At 56.4% G+C, this 15,573-nt stretch overlaps 1 protein-coding gene across 7 annotated transcripts in view; it reads right to left on the bottom strand.

Moving 5' to 3' along the window:
• The window catches only part of HIP1 (huntingtin interacting protein 1), a 34,699-nt gene that overhangs the window by 18,506 nt on the left and 620 nt on the right, over positions 1-15,573 (bottom strand). For 2 of the 7 annotated variants that reach the window (XM_015295911.4, XM_040650346.2), the window contains exon 1: positions 3,801-3,910. The exons of 2 other annotated variants lie outside the window; for them this stretch is intronic. In XM_015295911.4, the coding sequence (XP_015151397.2) occupies positions 3,801-3,818 (18 nt within the window). In that variant the 5' untranslated portion in view covers positions 3,819-3,910. Of the gene's footprint in view, positions 1-1,627; positions 1,685-3,479; positions 3,911-10,116; positions 10,263-15,573 lie in introns of those variants that run through there. 3 more of the 7 variants (XM_046902540.1, XM_040650345.2, XM_040650344.1) reach the window with 3 other exon arrangements.

Genomic DNA, 15,573 nt, shown 5'->3' on the forward strand with positions numbered 1-15,573 from the left:
CCCCATGCCCTGCTGGGCAGAAGGCACCATGGCGGCAGGGCAGGCCAGGGCTGCCTGTGGAGGGAAGGGGGGCTGGGTAAGTCCTGCAGGTCCCTGTCCCTCCAGGAAGGCTGAAAGTGGAGCTCTGAGCTCACACTGCCGCTTCCTGACAGCTTTTCCTGGCGAGTCAAGGACACGGCCTCGGCGCAGGCCTGGAGTGAGGAGCCCTGCAGCGCAGCGGGGCAGCGGCCATGATGCCTCCAGGAGCCCCATCTCCACATCTCCAAGCCCTACCGTCCCTTTGAGGCCAGCACCAGCCTGTGGGAAGGGTTTGGGCTGCACGTCCCGGTGCTGCCCACGCTCTTACAGCCGCCTGCACCTCAGGCACAGCCACCACAGGCAGCGGGCCTCGCAGTGGCTGTGACAGCAATTGGAGACATGGGGCAGCAGCGGGAGGGTTTGGCTGCAAACCAGGCCCAGGAGGCTGAGGTGCCTCGCCAGGCATGCCGGGTGGCCTCAAATGGAGCCCAGTCCCTGTTACCCAGGCAGGGAGAGGCACAGTGCTGCTCCCAGTCTCCATCGTGTGCCAACTGTGGGCTGCTCTGCCATTGCAGCTGTCCCTGACCTCCAGGACACTGCGCAGCCTCGGCAGTGCCGCTGCCAGCTCTGGTTACCCCGAGTGGAGGGAGCGATGCCAGCACTCTGCTCCCACACATGGGGACCCACAGGGCTCCTCTCCTGCTGCCCCCAGGATACCGCCTGCCCAGGTGTTTGGGTCCTGCAACGCATCCCAGGATGGATTTGAGGCTCCTGAGCCACGCATTGAGCATCCCACTGGGAACAGGGCACATGTGGGAAACCTGCTGAGAACAGGGGCACGCAGCCCATACTCTGCCTCATCCCCCCTCGTTCCCTTTCCAGATTTCCCCAAATTACAGGCTTAGCGTCCTTTGAATTGCAAATCTCCCATTATGCAGAGAGCAGTTCAGCTCTGCACAGTAGCTGTGCGGTGCCTTCCCGCATCTCCTTTCATTTCCAAAAGGAAATGAGTGTTGATTAAAGAATCCAGAGCTATTGCAAATTATTTGGAGAAACTGAGTAAGTTGCAGTGCAAATCCTCTTAGTAATGGTTCCTCATTTCTCCTTAATTCCTTTCTATAAATGGATAGCTGGGATTGAGCATACCTATGGAAAACTGTTCTCCACCAGGCCCTGCAGACACAGGGTATGTGGGGGAAGGAAATGTGATCTGACCAGGACAGAGCTGCCTGGAAAAATCTGAGGGAATAATTCAAACACAAATCCCAGTCCAGCACAGCTCTGCTACAGCTGCTGGGCAGTGGGGTGGGGAGGAACGAGACACAGGAATCCCCCGGGAGCCTTCCGGAGGTGTAAATCACAGCGGATGGAAGAGCACGTGCATCTTTTTAAACATCACTCACCAACAGCAACCAAAAGCCAAACACAGACTCCTTGGGCTTAAGGCAGGTTTTTGGCTCCAATGTCCCGGTGTGTGGAGCTTCCACTGCCGGACTGAGAACTCAGAAAGCGCCGCTCACCCTCTGCCTGGGAGCTGGAGCCACTCCAGGCACCAAACACCGTGACCTGCCCTAACCAGACAGGGAATAATGCCCCAGCTGGCACCAACCTCAGTGTTTGCCCTCGCTTGGGCCATAAGAAACAGCCACATCATCCCCAAAGCAGTATTTGCCCCTGGCTGCAGGCACTCCGAAACCTTGCTATATCCACCAGGGTTTGCTCTCTGCTGTCAGGGCTGGAGATGTACTTCATGCTCTGTTGGGAGAACAACACCTCAGCTCAAGAGCTGCTGCACAACATGGGCAGGCACCTGCTAGGGGCAGTGCATGGGCTCCTTTTGGCACAGACGTGGTGTGGCCAAAGGTGACACCACGCTGTTCAACTTCTCCACCTGGATTCTGCTCTCCTGGGCTTGGCAATTTGGGTCTATTTTGCCTTCACAACAGTGCAAGAAATGGATGCATCACTACTGCTGGCGGGTGGCTTTGGGGTCCTCCGGCTCAGCAGCAGCAGGAGATTGTGGAGGACAGAGGAGGGCGATCCCATCACAACCACTGCCTTTGACACAGCCAAAGAGAAAGAGCAAAGGAAACAACGTGGTGTGATAGGTGTGGGGGCACCAGGCAGATGTCTGAGCCATGGGAGGCAGAGACCTGGCTGGTGCCGGGGGTGAGCTGAGCTTTCTGCAGGGGCTCTGGTGGCCGGTTATGGCCCTGGAAATGGGAGTGCACCGTGGTGAACACGGCATTATCAGAACCCAAATAGTTGGGACATTCGATTTCTCAAACGCCATAAACAATTTATGCAGATCAATTACTCTGGATTTTTTTTTTTTTTTTTAATCCAGCTTAAGGAATACGGGCTCTTTCAATACACAGAAAAGCTTCCCCAGCCCTCCCCTCCCCATCCCCCGCAGCTGCTCCCCCAACACACGCTCATTACTCTCCGTGCTTAATTATTGATAAGGGCATGAGATCAGCAGCAGCCAACTGTGCCCATGCCCCACATGGCCCAGCCGGTGCCGGCCACAAGCCCGTCTGTGCTGTCCCATTAGCCAGGCTTTTAATTTTAAGTGGGGATTTTATGCAAAGATAATCTCTTCCGCCAGCAGTGATTTATATCAGCGGGGGTTGCCTGGGGTCAGTGTTTCAGGCAGGTCCTCCACAGCCTTCGTGATGTTTTCCCCACGGCCCCAGCTGGAGTCCCACGCTTGCCAATATTTGGGCATTTTTTGCAACGGAAGAAAACAGGAGCAGGATGGGACGTGGGAGGATGCAGGGGCAGAACCGGAATGCCACGTGCTCATCCCAGGACAAGCGCTCGGGTGACTGGCAGCCATCCCAGGACCAAACCTGCATGGGAAACGTGGTGACACCTGCAGAGGTGTCACCACGAGGGTACCCGTCCATCCAATGGCAAAGCGCATCCCAAGGGATGCAGCGATGGCACCAGCGCTGTGCTGTGGCCACACAGTTGCGAGACACAGAGCTGCAGCTCGCACTGCACCGGCAGGGTGAGCCCCGTGGGGTGAGCCCTATAGGGCCGGGGCGCGAGGGGTCGGGCTGAGCCGGCAGCAACAGGCGCTCCCTGAAACCTCCCGGCCGCAGCTCCACCCGCCGAGCAGCGAACAGAGCGAGGAGTCCCCCACCACTGCGGGCAGACCCGAGAAAATTAAGGAAGCCTTCCTCTTCCCTACGTGGGTCCGTTGAAGGACCAGCAGCCACCCGGTGCCGGGGGCTCCAGAAGAGCGCGGGCGTTCCCTGGGGACGCGGAGCAGGGCAGGAGCCGGGAGCAGCTCGCACCCCGCGGGATCCACGCTGCGTCCCCACGGCCTCGCCCTGCCCCAGCGCAGCGCCCGCTGCCCTTCCCCCGGGGACGGAGGAGGCAAAGCCCCTCTCCTAGGTGGGGACGGCCCTCGCACCCCGCGCCGGCTCCATCCCTCGCGCGCGGCCCCGGCTCACCGCGCGCAGCGCCCAGGGCATCGCACGGCCCCCCGCGGGCTCCGGGCGGGGCAGCGCCGGGTGTCCCCAGCACGGACAGCGGGGATCGGCCGCCCGAGAACGCGGCGCCCCGCAGCCCGGCTCGCATCACAACGCACTCAGAGCGCAGCAGAACCGCAGCGTTCCGGGGCTCACCGACGGCAGAACCGCGCCGCGCCGCGCCGGCACCGCATCGCCCCGCAGCGCGGCTCCCGGCAAAACGCCCCCGGCCCCGCCGCGGCCCGAGGAGCCCCGCACGGCTGCGGGGCCCGCGGAGGAGGAGGAGGAGGAGGATGCGCTCACCATTTTGCCCGCCTCCATGGCCGCTCCCGCCGGGCCTCGCCGGAGCCCGATCGGCGGGGCCGGGCCCCGCTCCCCGCTCCCCGCGGCTCCGCAGCTCCCACGGCGGCGGCGCGGGGCGGGAGCGGGGCGGGGGCGAAGCGCGCTCCCGCGTGGCCCCGCGGAGGAATGGGGGGAGGGAGGTGGGAGCGCGCTCAGCCCTGCGCTGAACAACAAAGGGCGGCCGCGGGGTCGGCGCGCTGCTGAGCCCCCCCCCCCTCCCCCCCGGTGCCGGGAGCGTCTCCGAGCTCGGGGAGTGGGGGCGGCGAGGGATGAGCGCGGGGTGCCCCTCTGCCCGAGCTCTACCCCGGGGCTACGGGACGGGGAGCAGCCGGGCCGGAGAGAGCGCGGCAGCAGGTCGGCGTCTTTGTTTTTCTGTCGAGAAGCGCTTTAGCAGCTCCACATGGGAGGCACAAAAGAAACCCAAACAACTCCGCTCTCATTCTTTAAATTCCCTTAAAGCAAACCCAAAGCAGGGACAAGGAAAAGCATCGCAGCACCGAAACGCAGCTGGCCCAGCGCAGAAGGTTCCCAGCCCTGGGGAAAAGATGCTGCGTGGTGCCGGCCGCGGGGGCTAACGGGGCCGAGGGCTGCTGTGCTCTGCTCACGGCTCAGCTGCTCACTAAGGGACTCAGCTGCTCAGTTTTCACAACTTACCCTCAGCTTTCACTCATTGCCCTCACCCTGTAGATACCCGGTGATGTGAAAAAAGTCCCAAAGAGTGAATCCCCCCTTCCAATAAACCTAGTTCCTATGGGAGAAGGTGCTCTGGTTCCTATTCCTCATCCCAGCCCATAGGTACGCACAAGGCAGTGCTCTGGGTGTAAGCACCCATCCCCATCGCAGGCACCTGTCCCCATCCCAGCACATCCTTGCAGCACATGTGGCACTCCATGCGTCAGGTCTCCATGATACCAACCACAGCTTGAGCATAGGAGGCAAAGCCTGGAGGGAGTGCTGTGGGGTGAGAAAGGGAGCTGGGTTTGCTCCCTCCTAGCCGCAGAGCCCTGCTTTCAGCAGTACTATTTATGGGATTTGGGATAAAGCCCACCATCTGCCCCAAGAAAACCTCGGTAACTTGTGTACAGATATAGCAAATGAAGACTGACCATCTGAGACATGAGAAAATGCTGCATCCACTGCAGCCCCTCCTGGGAACAGTGCATGAAAATGGAAGCTGCACGGAAGATGTATGGCATATGGAACACGCATGGGAGCTGCGTGGAAAATGAAACGTGGGAGATGGATGGAAGATGGGAATGTCAGTCCCCATCATGCAGCCCTGCCATACATGGCACCCCCATCCTGCTGTCCCCCTGGGTTAACGAGATCCAGGATTAATTAACTCAGCACCAGCTGTGCTTAGCATCACTCTGAACCAGACCTGGCAGTGCCTGGCTTGCTGCTCTGGCTCCATGGTGCAGAGCTCCTCCCGTGGATGCAGAGCACCGTGAGGCCCCAGCCCTGCAATTAGCACCTCCCAGACGGGCTTTAATTTACACGCAGAGACCTTAAGGTATGTGTGCCACGAGCACACCCCAGGGCACAGCGGAAAACAAAGAGAACCGGGAGAAAAACCCAGTTTTGTCCTCCACCACGACATGCACGTGAATTTTCCCATTCTACCACCTGCATGGGGATTACATGGCTTTTAAAATAACTTGCAGGATCCCCAGCATTTCACAGAAAACCCAGTCGGCTCATTGCCATTAACCTCATCTGGTTTCATCTCATCCAGCTCCGAGAGGAGGCGGGGACCCAGCAGAACAGTGCTGGATCAGTCCTGGGTGAGCTCCTGCCATGGGTGCTGCCATCAGGGCTGCCATGAGTTGGTGCCTTGAAAGACATTCCTGTATGGAGCTGTCTGGGTTGAGTCCCTTCCTGTGCCAGCGGAGCACGGACAGCAGAGCCATCAGGGGACAGAGAGACTGAGCTCTGGAGCTGCATGGCAAGGAGGGCTCTGAGGAATCTCTTAGGCTAAAGGGGAGGCACAGGAGCCACAGCAGGAAAAATAGCAGGCAACTCCCACTGAAATGGAGGGAGTGAGGCACAAAACACGTCGGCAAATGGGGCTGTGCATCACTGCAGGTGGTTTGACAGGGTCAGTCCAGCACTGATCTACGAGTCGCTGTGTTTGCACAGTTTGACATTTCTTACTGCTCTCTGAGCTCATGCTCCAAGGGGAGATGCAGCAGAGCTGGGCCCACCCTGCGATGTGAACCGTTTGTGTCTCAGAGTTCACCGGTCCCTTTTTCTCCCCCACTGCCCTTTTTACCAGGTCTAAAACTACTTCAAAACCTTTTAAACCCTCTTCCCTTGTGGCCTCCTCCCTGCTCCATGACTAATGATATCTGGAGCTCCCTCCTGATACCTCCACGTTCCCCTGGGAGGACAGACCTAGAGGAGCTTTTGGGCACCCCAGGGCCTCACAGTGCACCCACAACAGGATTATCCCCTGTGGGTTTGCACTTTGTTGTCCCATTGCTTGGGATGTCCTCTTTCCCCCACTCCTGCTTGGAAGGAGCTGGAGCTGATCTGCATGGCTGCTCCCCTACATGAGGGCAGTGTATGTTGTCCCCGTGCTGGGAGTCATCTCCTCAGTGATCTCAGGGGATGCAGTGTTTTCCAGCTGCCTCAGCCTGGAGGAGCCATCCAACCCAACACCTGCACAGAGTTGGTGGCTCCTGGGCACGCCAGGGCCTGTGGCATGCAGCAGCTGGGAAGGGTTTGCAGATGCTCACCCGAACCCTTTGCAGAGCCCCATGCATAATGCAGAGCTGTAAGGGTACTGACAAGCACCGAGCACATAGGAAACCATTTGCTTTCTGCTATGCAGGCTTTAGGCATTCTCAGCACCAGTCCTGAGTTCTCACGGCTCTGCACAGCAGCGCGTGCTGCAGGGAGGTGCTGAGCCATGCTGGGCTTTGGTTCTGGTCTGCAGAGCTTGGGGACACTTTGTGCTACGTGGGGTCATTGGCTGCACTGCACTATTCTGGAGCCATTTAGAGGAAAGCGTACACCTGAAGTGGGTACAACAAGGGTGAAGCAGCTGCTTCCCAGCACTGAGTTGTGCATGAGCCATGGTGTGGCACTTTAGGGCAGATTTCAAAGCTGTTCGCGTGCTCCAACACACCAGAAAATCTTGCCAGACTATTAATGCCCAAATACCTGCAAATCTTGATTTGCGATAATACCCTATTTAGTGCAGTACTTAAAAAGCTCAACTCATTAAAAAAACAAACAAAAAACACTTTTTAATGCTGCAGTTCCCCATGCATGTGAAAGTGAGACCACAAAGCTGAGGGGCCAAGAGTGGGCAGTGCAGGCTGCAGGGTGGGGGGGTGGTGCTGCACCATGCTCTGTTGCACTGTCGATATATAGATTGTCTTCAAAAATTAAATAATACAGCCACGGTTCACGCCCCTGTTATTGATAACCTGTTATTTTTAGCTGCCGGTTCCATCAATGTCTGCTCATGTTCCAGTGCCTGCAGCCGGGGCCGGTGTGAGGAGAGCAGGAGCAGCTGCTGAGCTGCACAGCAACCAGCTGAAAAACGCACAAGAGAGAGATGGGAAGGACAGGCAGCGCCTGCGCTGTGGGATCCCATCACTGCAGGGCTGCTGTGCCGGCCCGGGGCAGGTGCAAACCATGTGTCCCACTGGGCTGTGGGCATGGAGCCTTGCTGGGGGCAGACGGGACAGGCACCAGCTTATGTGCTAGAGCCAAAAGGACAGCATTCAGTGGCATCAATACCACGTGGGTGTAACTGAATTGCAGCAGGAGGATGTGAAACCTCACGTCTAACCTCAGCTTATATTAAGTGGCCACTTGCTTAGCACTTGCAGATGTCTCCGTGTCCCCTGCATCTCCACACGTACGTGCGGGTTCTCTGGAAAGCCCTCGTGACTCCAGAGGAGGCTCAGTTTTCCTTTGCATGCGTGCAGGCCACTCTGCACAATGCACCACTTGAGTTCTGCACTTCCTTCTTGTGAGCTGATGCAACAAGATAAGCCCAAACGCCCAGCAAAGGAAGCGGGGTCAGCAGAGTTCATCAGTGAGCTGCCCAAACACCAGTGCTGTGCTCAGGGTGTTCACACTGCTCCCCTGGTCAGAGAGCTGACATGTGGAAGGGTGGCCGGGTGCTCCTCCATCCCTGGGTGCTCCTCCATCCCTGGGTGCTCCTCCATCTCCGGGGTGCTCCTCTGTTCTCTGGCTGCTCCTCTTTCCCAAGTGCTTCTCCATCACCTGGGTGATCATCCATTCCCTGGGAGCAACTCCATCCCCCGGGTGCTCCTCCATCACCTGGCTGCTCCTCTTTCCCCAGTGCTCCTCCACCACTGGGTGCTCATCCGTCCCCGTTTTCCCTTCGTGCCCCCAGGGTGTACTCAGCTAAATGCTCCCAGGCAGAAATCAATGGCTCCTACTTTCTCCTCACTTCTCCACTTTGCAGCCCTTCCGTAACAGGATCGTTGCCATAAATTATTCAGGAAACAAGTCGATAAAATGCGGCTCCTGTTGAGTTCCTTTCAAAACCCTTAAGTTTTGCCTCAGAGGCACCAGCTTTATTTATGGGGAGCCAGGGCAGCAGGGTTGGTGCATGAGGAGCACCAGAGGCTGCAGAGAAAGCCGAGCCAAAGTACCTCCATCCCTCACATCCTTGGATGCATGGAGAGGTGGATGATGCCCCATGCCTGGCAGTGTTCAAGAGGCATTTGGACAATGCCCTCAATAACATGCTTTAACTTTCTGTTAGCCCTAACGTTGGACACTGGGACCCTTTGTAGGCCCCTTCCACCTCTGGCCATCAGCCAGAGGCCATGAAACCCGTGGGGGACGAGGCAAAGCAAGTGGTTCCAGAATGATGGGTACAAATGGGTGTTCCCAGTAACTGTGATCCTGACACACCGGTACTTTTACAACGTAGATCTGCTGGTACTATCACCTCTGCCTTCCCTGTGTGAAAGTTAGAATTAGAGACCTCCAGGGATGGGGGACCCACAGCTCTGGGCAGCAGTGCAGCACCTCACAACCTTCACAGTGAAGAATTTCCTCCTCGCATCTGATTTTCTGATGGACTCACAATGGGAGAACAGAAGAGCAGCCGCATTCTGGTACCTAAGTGCGTGTTCCACGTGCTCTTACAGAAGCAGCAGTGGCCACACTGTCCCTGCTAGATCTCTCTCGTGCTCAGGATACGCGTGTTTGTTTGCTACAAGCAGGGAAAGCAAAAACATGTGGTGCCAAAGGGACGTCCGCCGGGACGCGGGTGGAGCAGGGCGTCCTCGGAGCCAACGCTGCGGTGGAAAAAACCCAGTGCTGGGAGGAAACAGCTCCTGCTGCCTGCCTGAGGCTTACGAGCGGGGCAGTCGCGGGCACAAATGGCTGTAAAGTTCCTTCCTGAGATCCAAATATTAGTTTTTACTCATTTTCCATTTCTGAAAACAAATGCTGCTGAGCTGGAGTGCGCTAGCGAGCCGTTCCACTTCCCAGCCTAGAACAAAGGGCTGCACTGTGGTGTTCTTCCAGCCCTGGGACCGCTGCTGGAGAGGAATCGAGAAGGCAAAACCTGGCCCTGGGCATGAAACACATGCCTGTGCCATCCAGCACGATGTGGAAAACTGCACTTGAACTGCACACAGAGGAGCCAGAGCCATCAGGAGCCTCTCTGGAGACAGAGAAGTCCCTGCGTGGCCACCAGCACGCTATGGCACTGTGTGGAGGAACCCAACTCTGCATTTCCCTGGGCTTTGCCCCAGGGATGCTGCAGTGAAGCCCTGAAATCTTCCAACTGCTTGAGATCATCATACTAAATACGCCCAATTTAATTATTTTTAAGCCATCCTGGACACTCCCAGGCTGTGGCATAGAGCCAGCCCAGCACAGGTCCTCACTGCCTCCAGGGCATCCTCCTGCAAGGGATGCACTGTGCCCAGAGGAGACCCGTGGGGACAAGGGACATACAAACACTGTGAGGGCTCGGCACCATGGGACAGCAGCACCCAGCACTGCTGCAGAGAAAATCCTCCACGTTCCTTCAGGCAATGGGGACTTGGAGCACATTTTTGGATGCCGGCTCCTGGCTGAGTGCAGCCTCACCCATCCCAGCGGTGTGCGGAGCTGAGCACTGTCCTCACCCCTCAGGGCTGCAAAGGGAACAATTTCCAAGGGTTAGAGCAGTGAGCCCTGGCCAAGGCTGTGCCTGGATGCTGTAAGCACAGCGCATCCCTTGCAGGCTAAAAGCAAACAGGCATTCAGAGGCACGAAGACACCCAGAACTCACTTATCAGAAGAAAGGAGCTTGGCAGACTCCGATCCTCCATCATCTCTGATAGCAATCAGCAGCTCTTAACATCTCCACACTCAGCAAAATCTCCTTTTCCCTCTCCCGAGGGGAAGGCAAGGTGGAGATATAGAGAATAATTGATCCTGCGGCAGCAGAAAAGGGGGAAAAGGGTTAAAATCATAAATGATGCAATGCACGCAGCGCGGCTGATTGCCATTTCCACGTGGTGGCTGATGAGCAGGAAGACTTGGCTCAGCTTGGACTCGGGTGCATTCTTTTGGCAAAGTATAAGAGATGTGAAGTGGGATATCCCCACGGGCACCCCCAGCAGGACCCCGGGCAGAGCACAGCCCCAGAAAAGGAGAAAGAAGCCACGATGCAACAGGCACAGGGCGCGTTCCCCAGCTGGGCATTTGCAGCAAACTTGGACATCTCTGTTAAAAAAATAAAATGGGAATGCGTGAGACGATGCCTATTTCTAGCTGTGGCTCCTCCCCTGTGCATTTGGCCTCCCCAGCGACTCAGTAATTCAAGGCACTGCTTTTGGAGCTATAAACAGAGCCCAAGTGGGACTGCCATTGCTGAGCAGACAAACAAGGGCAGAGCACAGGGTGAGCCCGTGGGGGCAGGGGGCTCTGCAGCAGCAGCAGCAGCGAAAGGACCCAGGAGCGTGTGTAGCTTTGCACCCTCCAGACAACTGTTTACCTCCACAAAAGCAGCCAGTCCTTGCTGGCTCTGTAGGAACATTTCATTCCCATTTGTGAAGTAAACAAAGTGCTTCTTGCTGGGAAAGCATGGGATCTCCACCAGGTTATGGACTGGGAACAACGCCACCAACAGAGGTTTTCCCAGGCAGCACAGAAGTCAAGGACTTCCTCTCCTCCCCCCCCGCCCCCCAGCCATGCCTCCAGACCTTCCCACATCGCCAGAGGAAGGGCAACTTCTGCTGGGAGTGCTTCTGGAGGCTGTGGGATGTGACATGGGATGTGATACGGGATGTGACATGCCAGCACACTGCAGGTGCTGGCAATCATCAGCATGGGTGATGGCAGCTCCGTGGGACTGGGCTGCGAGGTCCTTGGGGGTCCCTTCCACACCAGGATACTCCAGGACTCAGGGCTGTCAAGAGGAATGGGGACAGTCCTTGGATGTGTGCAGCAGTGTGCTTTGTGCTTACAGAACCCTGTATGCTTGTCCACTTTATGTGAACACAATGACTGGAAAATACTATTTTCCAGCCAGCATCTGCTAATTAAAATAAAAAGCAATGCCATACACTCTCTGGAGAGCTCTGGGCTGCTTGCATGGAATAAAAGAGACAAATGTTAACAATAACAGCAAGACTCCAGCCCTGCCCTGATGAGAGAAGCCTCTGCTCCCAATGGGTCCCTTTGTTTGCAGCAACTTGCCTCCTCATTCTGCATGGTAAATATTTAATGTGCCATCTCCAGCAGCCCAGCTACTGGGAGAAAAGTGCTCTTTGGGTCTGTGTCTGTGGGCTGTGAGGCAAAGTGAGAAGAGGGGGGTGAGAACCATAAGGTCCCCCAGGACACCCCACGGCAACACTGGGTGCCTTGGGATGGGCGTGCATGCAAGTCTGGTGTGTGCAGGGAGCGATGCCATCAAACTGAGACTGAGCGTAAAACCGGGTAACGGTCAGGGTATGACAAAAGTAGAAGGCAAAATTATGAAAGTCCTGCAAAACAACGGTTGCAGCTCTGGTAATGAGAGAATGCTACGGTGCCCGCCTGCCCCAGCACCAAACCAGCACAGGGAGCTGAAGGCAAGGTAAGGATGGGATCAGCGAGCACATGTTGAGCCCCACGGGCAGGCGCAGACACAGCTGTGGAGGAGGTGACACACCAGTGGGCACACTCACCTGGAGGTGTCCCTGGCTGGGCTCCCCAGGGCATGAGCCCAAAAACGCCTCCGCCAAAGGAGGAACTGAAATTCTGCTGTTACAAAAGGAAGCTGCATGTGCTGGGACATAAAATATTAAACGTCTGCACCAGCTTTGAGTCGGGAACTTCGCCTTCTACGTGCAGACTGGGGGTAATTTACCTGCCACCCTGATCAGCCCAGAACAGCAAACAACACACAGCGTGGCCAGCAGCCATCAGGGATGTGCGCATCCAGGCCACATCACCACTGACTGCCTGTCCCCTCCAGACACTCTGTCCCCAGGAAGTTTTCCTGATTAGTGACTGGGCAAAACCTATCAGGGGACCAGGGCCTGGCCCTCCCTCTGCTCCTCATGCTGCTGCATCACCCACGCTGGGGTCATGGCAGCAGCACTGGGGTGCCCTGACTGCCCCAGCCAGATCCCTTTAGGACTGGGTGGGCTTAAGTTGATTCTCTGCACCTATGCGTAGCAGACACTGAGCTGCAGAACTGGAGATGCCCATTGAGCATGGGGTCTCACTGTGTCCCAACACACCCAGCTCCACCAGCACCTCCTTGTGCTGCCATCCATGGCCCTGCCTGCTCCCTGCACCCACTCTCTGAGTCCAGCATCACAGGAAAACTTCAGTTATTTCTGTATGGATTTTTAAAAAACCCCACCACCACCCCAGATTTCATTAAGGGAAAAGCAGACCTCATGCAGCTAATTTGGGAGAAGAGAAACTATTTTCTTTCACATAGACGAAGCTGTGGGGATGGAAATAAGTTCCTAAGCAAGACTTGCTGAAAGGATCCGGGATGACTCATTTCTTCACTGCTGAAGCTGTATTCACTCCCAGGCACCTCTAATTCCTATTACAACAAAAGACACCGGGAGCATTGGGGATCACTCAGGACAAGGCACAAGAGCTCGATTTCCTGGAGATGAAAGAGCAGAGAATTAATCCCCTGTATCACCGGCTCCCCCAGGATGGGCTCAGCTGCCTTCGTCCCTCACCCTCCATAGACAGGAGCTATTTTTTCCTGTTCTTGCCAGTGTCAATATGTTTCTTTAAATATCTGTACAGAGAGGCTATATATATAGCAACACTCTGGTGCTTTGAAAGGAGCCTCATTTCCTGTGTAAGAACTGAAGTTCTTGGCAAAACTGCCAGCGGCTGCAGCATCTGAACCACAAAAATTGTTTTGTAAAAGCGAAGATGTCAGAAGCAAAATGGCATTTCCTCCATGAGGCCAAGTCACAGCGGACCAGCTCCTGGGTGGGGAACATCACGGCACTCACTGCGATGCATGCAATGGGATTTGGAGTGCTACGGGAGCAAGGCTGCCCCCCACCCATGCCCACCTGCAGAAGTGGCTGCAGGATATAATGGACTAGGCTCAGTGCAGTAGAAGTGTGGATTTGGGACAGCAAAGGGTGGTAGCAGCACTTGTACTGCAGGAGCTGGCACAGCACAGAGCTCCCAAGAGTTCCTTTTGGGAGCTCAGCCACCACTTGTGGCTGCACTGACGTCTTCCCATGGGGATTCCTCAGCCAGAAGTTGCTATTAGTGCTGGTCCTGCACCAGCATGGGGCTGTAAGGACCCAGTGCACTACGGCTGCACACAAGGAAGGCATGGTGGCAGCAGTGCGTGATCAGCAATCTGTGTTTCTCCTCACCAGGAACAACTTGCAGAGAAGATAAGTGCAAGTTTTTCAAATCTCCTGGAAGAATTTTAAGCAAGAAATGTCTTCTCCTAATACTTGCCACGATCAGGAGAAAGCACAGAGGACAAATGCCCAAGGACACCGATGAGCACAGGATGTGGCACAAAGCATACAACAGTCCCCTCTCCAATGGCAGGCACCACCTCCAGCAGCACCTCTATCCCCGAGGCCACCACAATAAGGTCCCACGCGGGCACAACATGTGCTCCTAACACAACTCTGCTCAAGCCTTGGAGTAGCAATGAGAACCACAACCACGACAACAGCCCTGTCCTGAGCCAGGCTGCAAACCAGAGGGAGAGCCTTAAGCCCCACAGCCCAACAAGCCACTCCTTGCTGCTGCACTGGACACCAACACCCATCGAGGAAGCCTCCACCATTATCCCGTTCCATGCACATTCACCTCTCTCCAGCATTTGGTTTCCCAAAGGAGGGAAGAGGCCATGCAGGAGCACAGAGGTAGCTGGGCAGACATGTTCAGGGTGAGGCAGGACACTCTCCCATACACTGAGGTTTCCAGATTATGCTCATCCCTACTCACAGTGCTGGGTATGCTCCTGGAGCTGGCAAAGCCATAGGCTGTGGGAGTGCTGGGGCAGCCAGTGGCATAGCAGAAGCACTGGGTGGCTTTGTGTCCTGCTGTGATGCCCGTGCTCAGCTCCCTGTGTGGGTCCTCCACATCCCACAGAAATCCTTCCTCCTCCTGACGTCATCTCAAGATCTTGGCTCACCCATGTGTCAAACATCCCATCTCTGCCAAGGCAGTGCATCACATCCATGCATTGTGATAGCAAGATGTGCTCCTCGGTCCCATCTGGCATGGGGACACCCACAGAAGAAGGAGCAGGGAGGAGAGGGGAAGCCAGGCAGGGAAGATCCTGAGGCACACACCCAAGGGAGGGGTCTGGGCTTCAGCCCTTCCCTGCACACCTCCAGCACAGGTGAGCCTCAGCACAGAAAGATGGTATGACATCCCATAACCACAACCAGGGCTTGGCGGGGTGCTCTGATCTCCCCTTTCACCACATAAGGTGGTGGTGCCCAACCCCAGCAGGTGTTTCCCAGGTCATCACAAGTCCTTCCAACATGCTTTGCAGGGGCTCCTTCAGTCTCAGATATTTTCCCAGCTGCCATGGGATGGGCGGGTTTGGAAGCAAGAAAGGGATGGGGCTGTGCATGCAGAAATACAGGTAAAACGTTCACTTGGAAAGCTGCTGAGCGTATGGAACTTTGGTTAAGAAAGTCACTTTCCAAGAAAGAAACAACAAAGAAACCAACAGCATGAGGCTTCTATAATAAAACCACAGAAAGAATAAGTTTGACAAATATGGAAGATCTGATGGGTGCCTCCAAGTTCCCTAAACTACGGAGATAGAATTATGCAAAGGGAGCAGGGCAGGAAATCGCGCAGAGCCGAACGCCCACAGGAACTGAGAGCCACGCAGGGTCCAAGGCAGCACTGAGACAGCTGCGGGGTCCGGTGCCAGGCAGGACTCCCTGTGCCATCCTCACATTTCCCCTCCCGTGAAGCCGCTGGAGCTGCTCCTCGTGCACTATCAGCAGTGACCCATCCCACTCCCCCTGTCCCAGCTGCCTCCCAGCAGCTCCCTGTGCTCTGTGCCTCACCGGGAGACCTCCCCAGCTGTTGTCACGCCCCTCGACCCCAAATCTTTCCCCCTAAAGTGCCTGCACAGCCCTGCTCCCTCAGGCAGCCCCCGCAGCAGGCTCAGGGCTGAGCCTCAGGGGCTACAAGGCCAGGCCCCACTGCTGCAGCACAGCCCGGGGCCACGACAACGGTGTATCAGCTCTCCCTGAGCCACGGGGGTGACACCTGTGGTGACCCA

Source organism: Gallus gallus, chromosome 19 (genome assembly GCF_016699485.2).
Source record: "Gallus gallus isolate bGalGal1 chromosome 19, bGalGal1.mat.broiler.GRCg7b, whole genome shotgun sequence".
Lineage (NCBI taxonomy): Eukaryota > Metazoa > Chordata > Aves > Galliformes > Phasianidae > Gallus > Gallus gallus.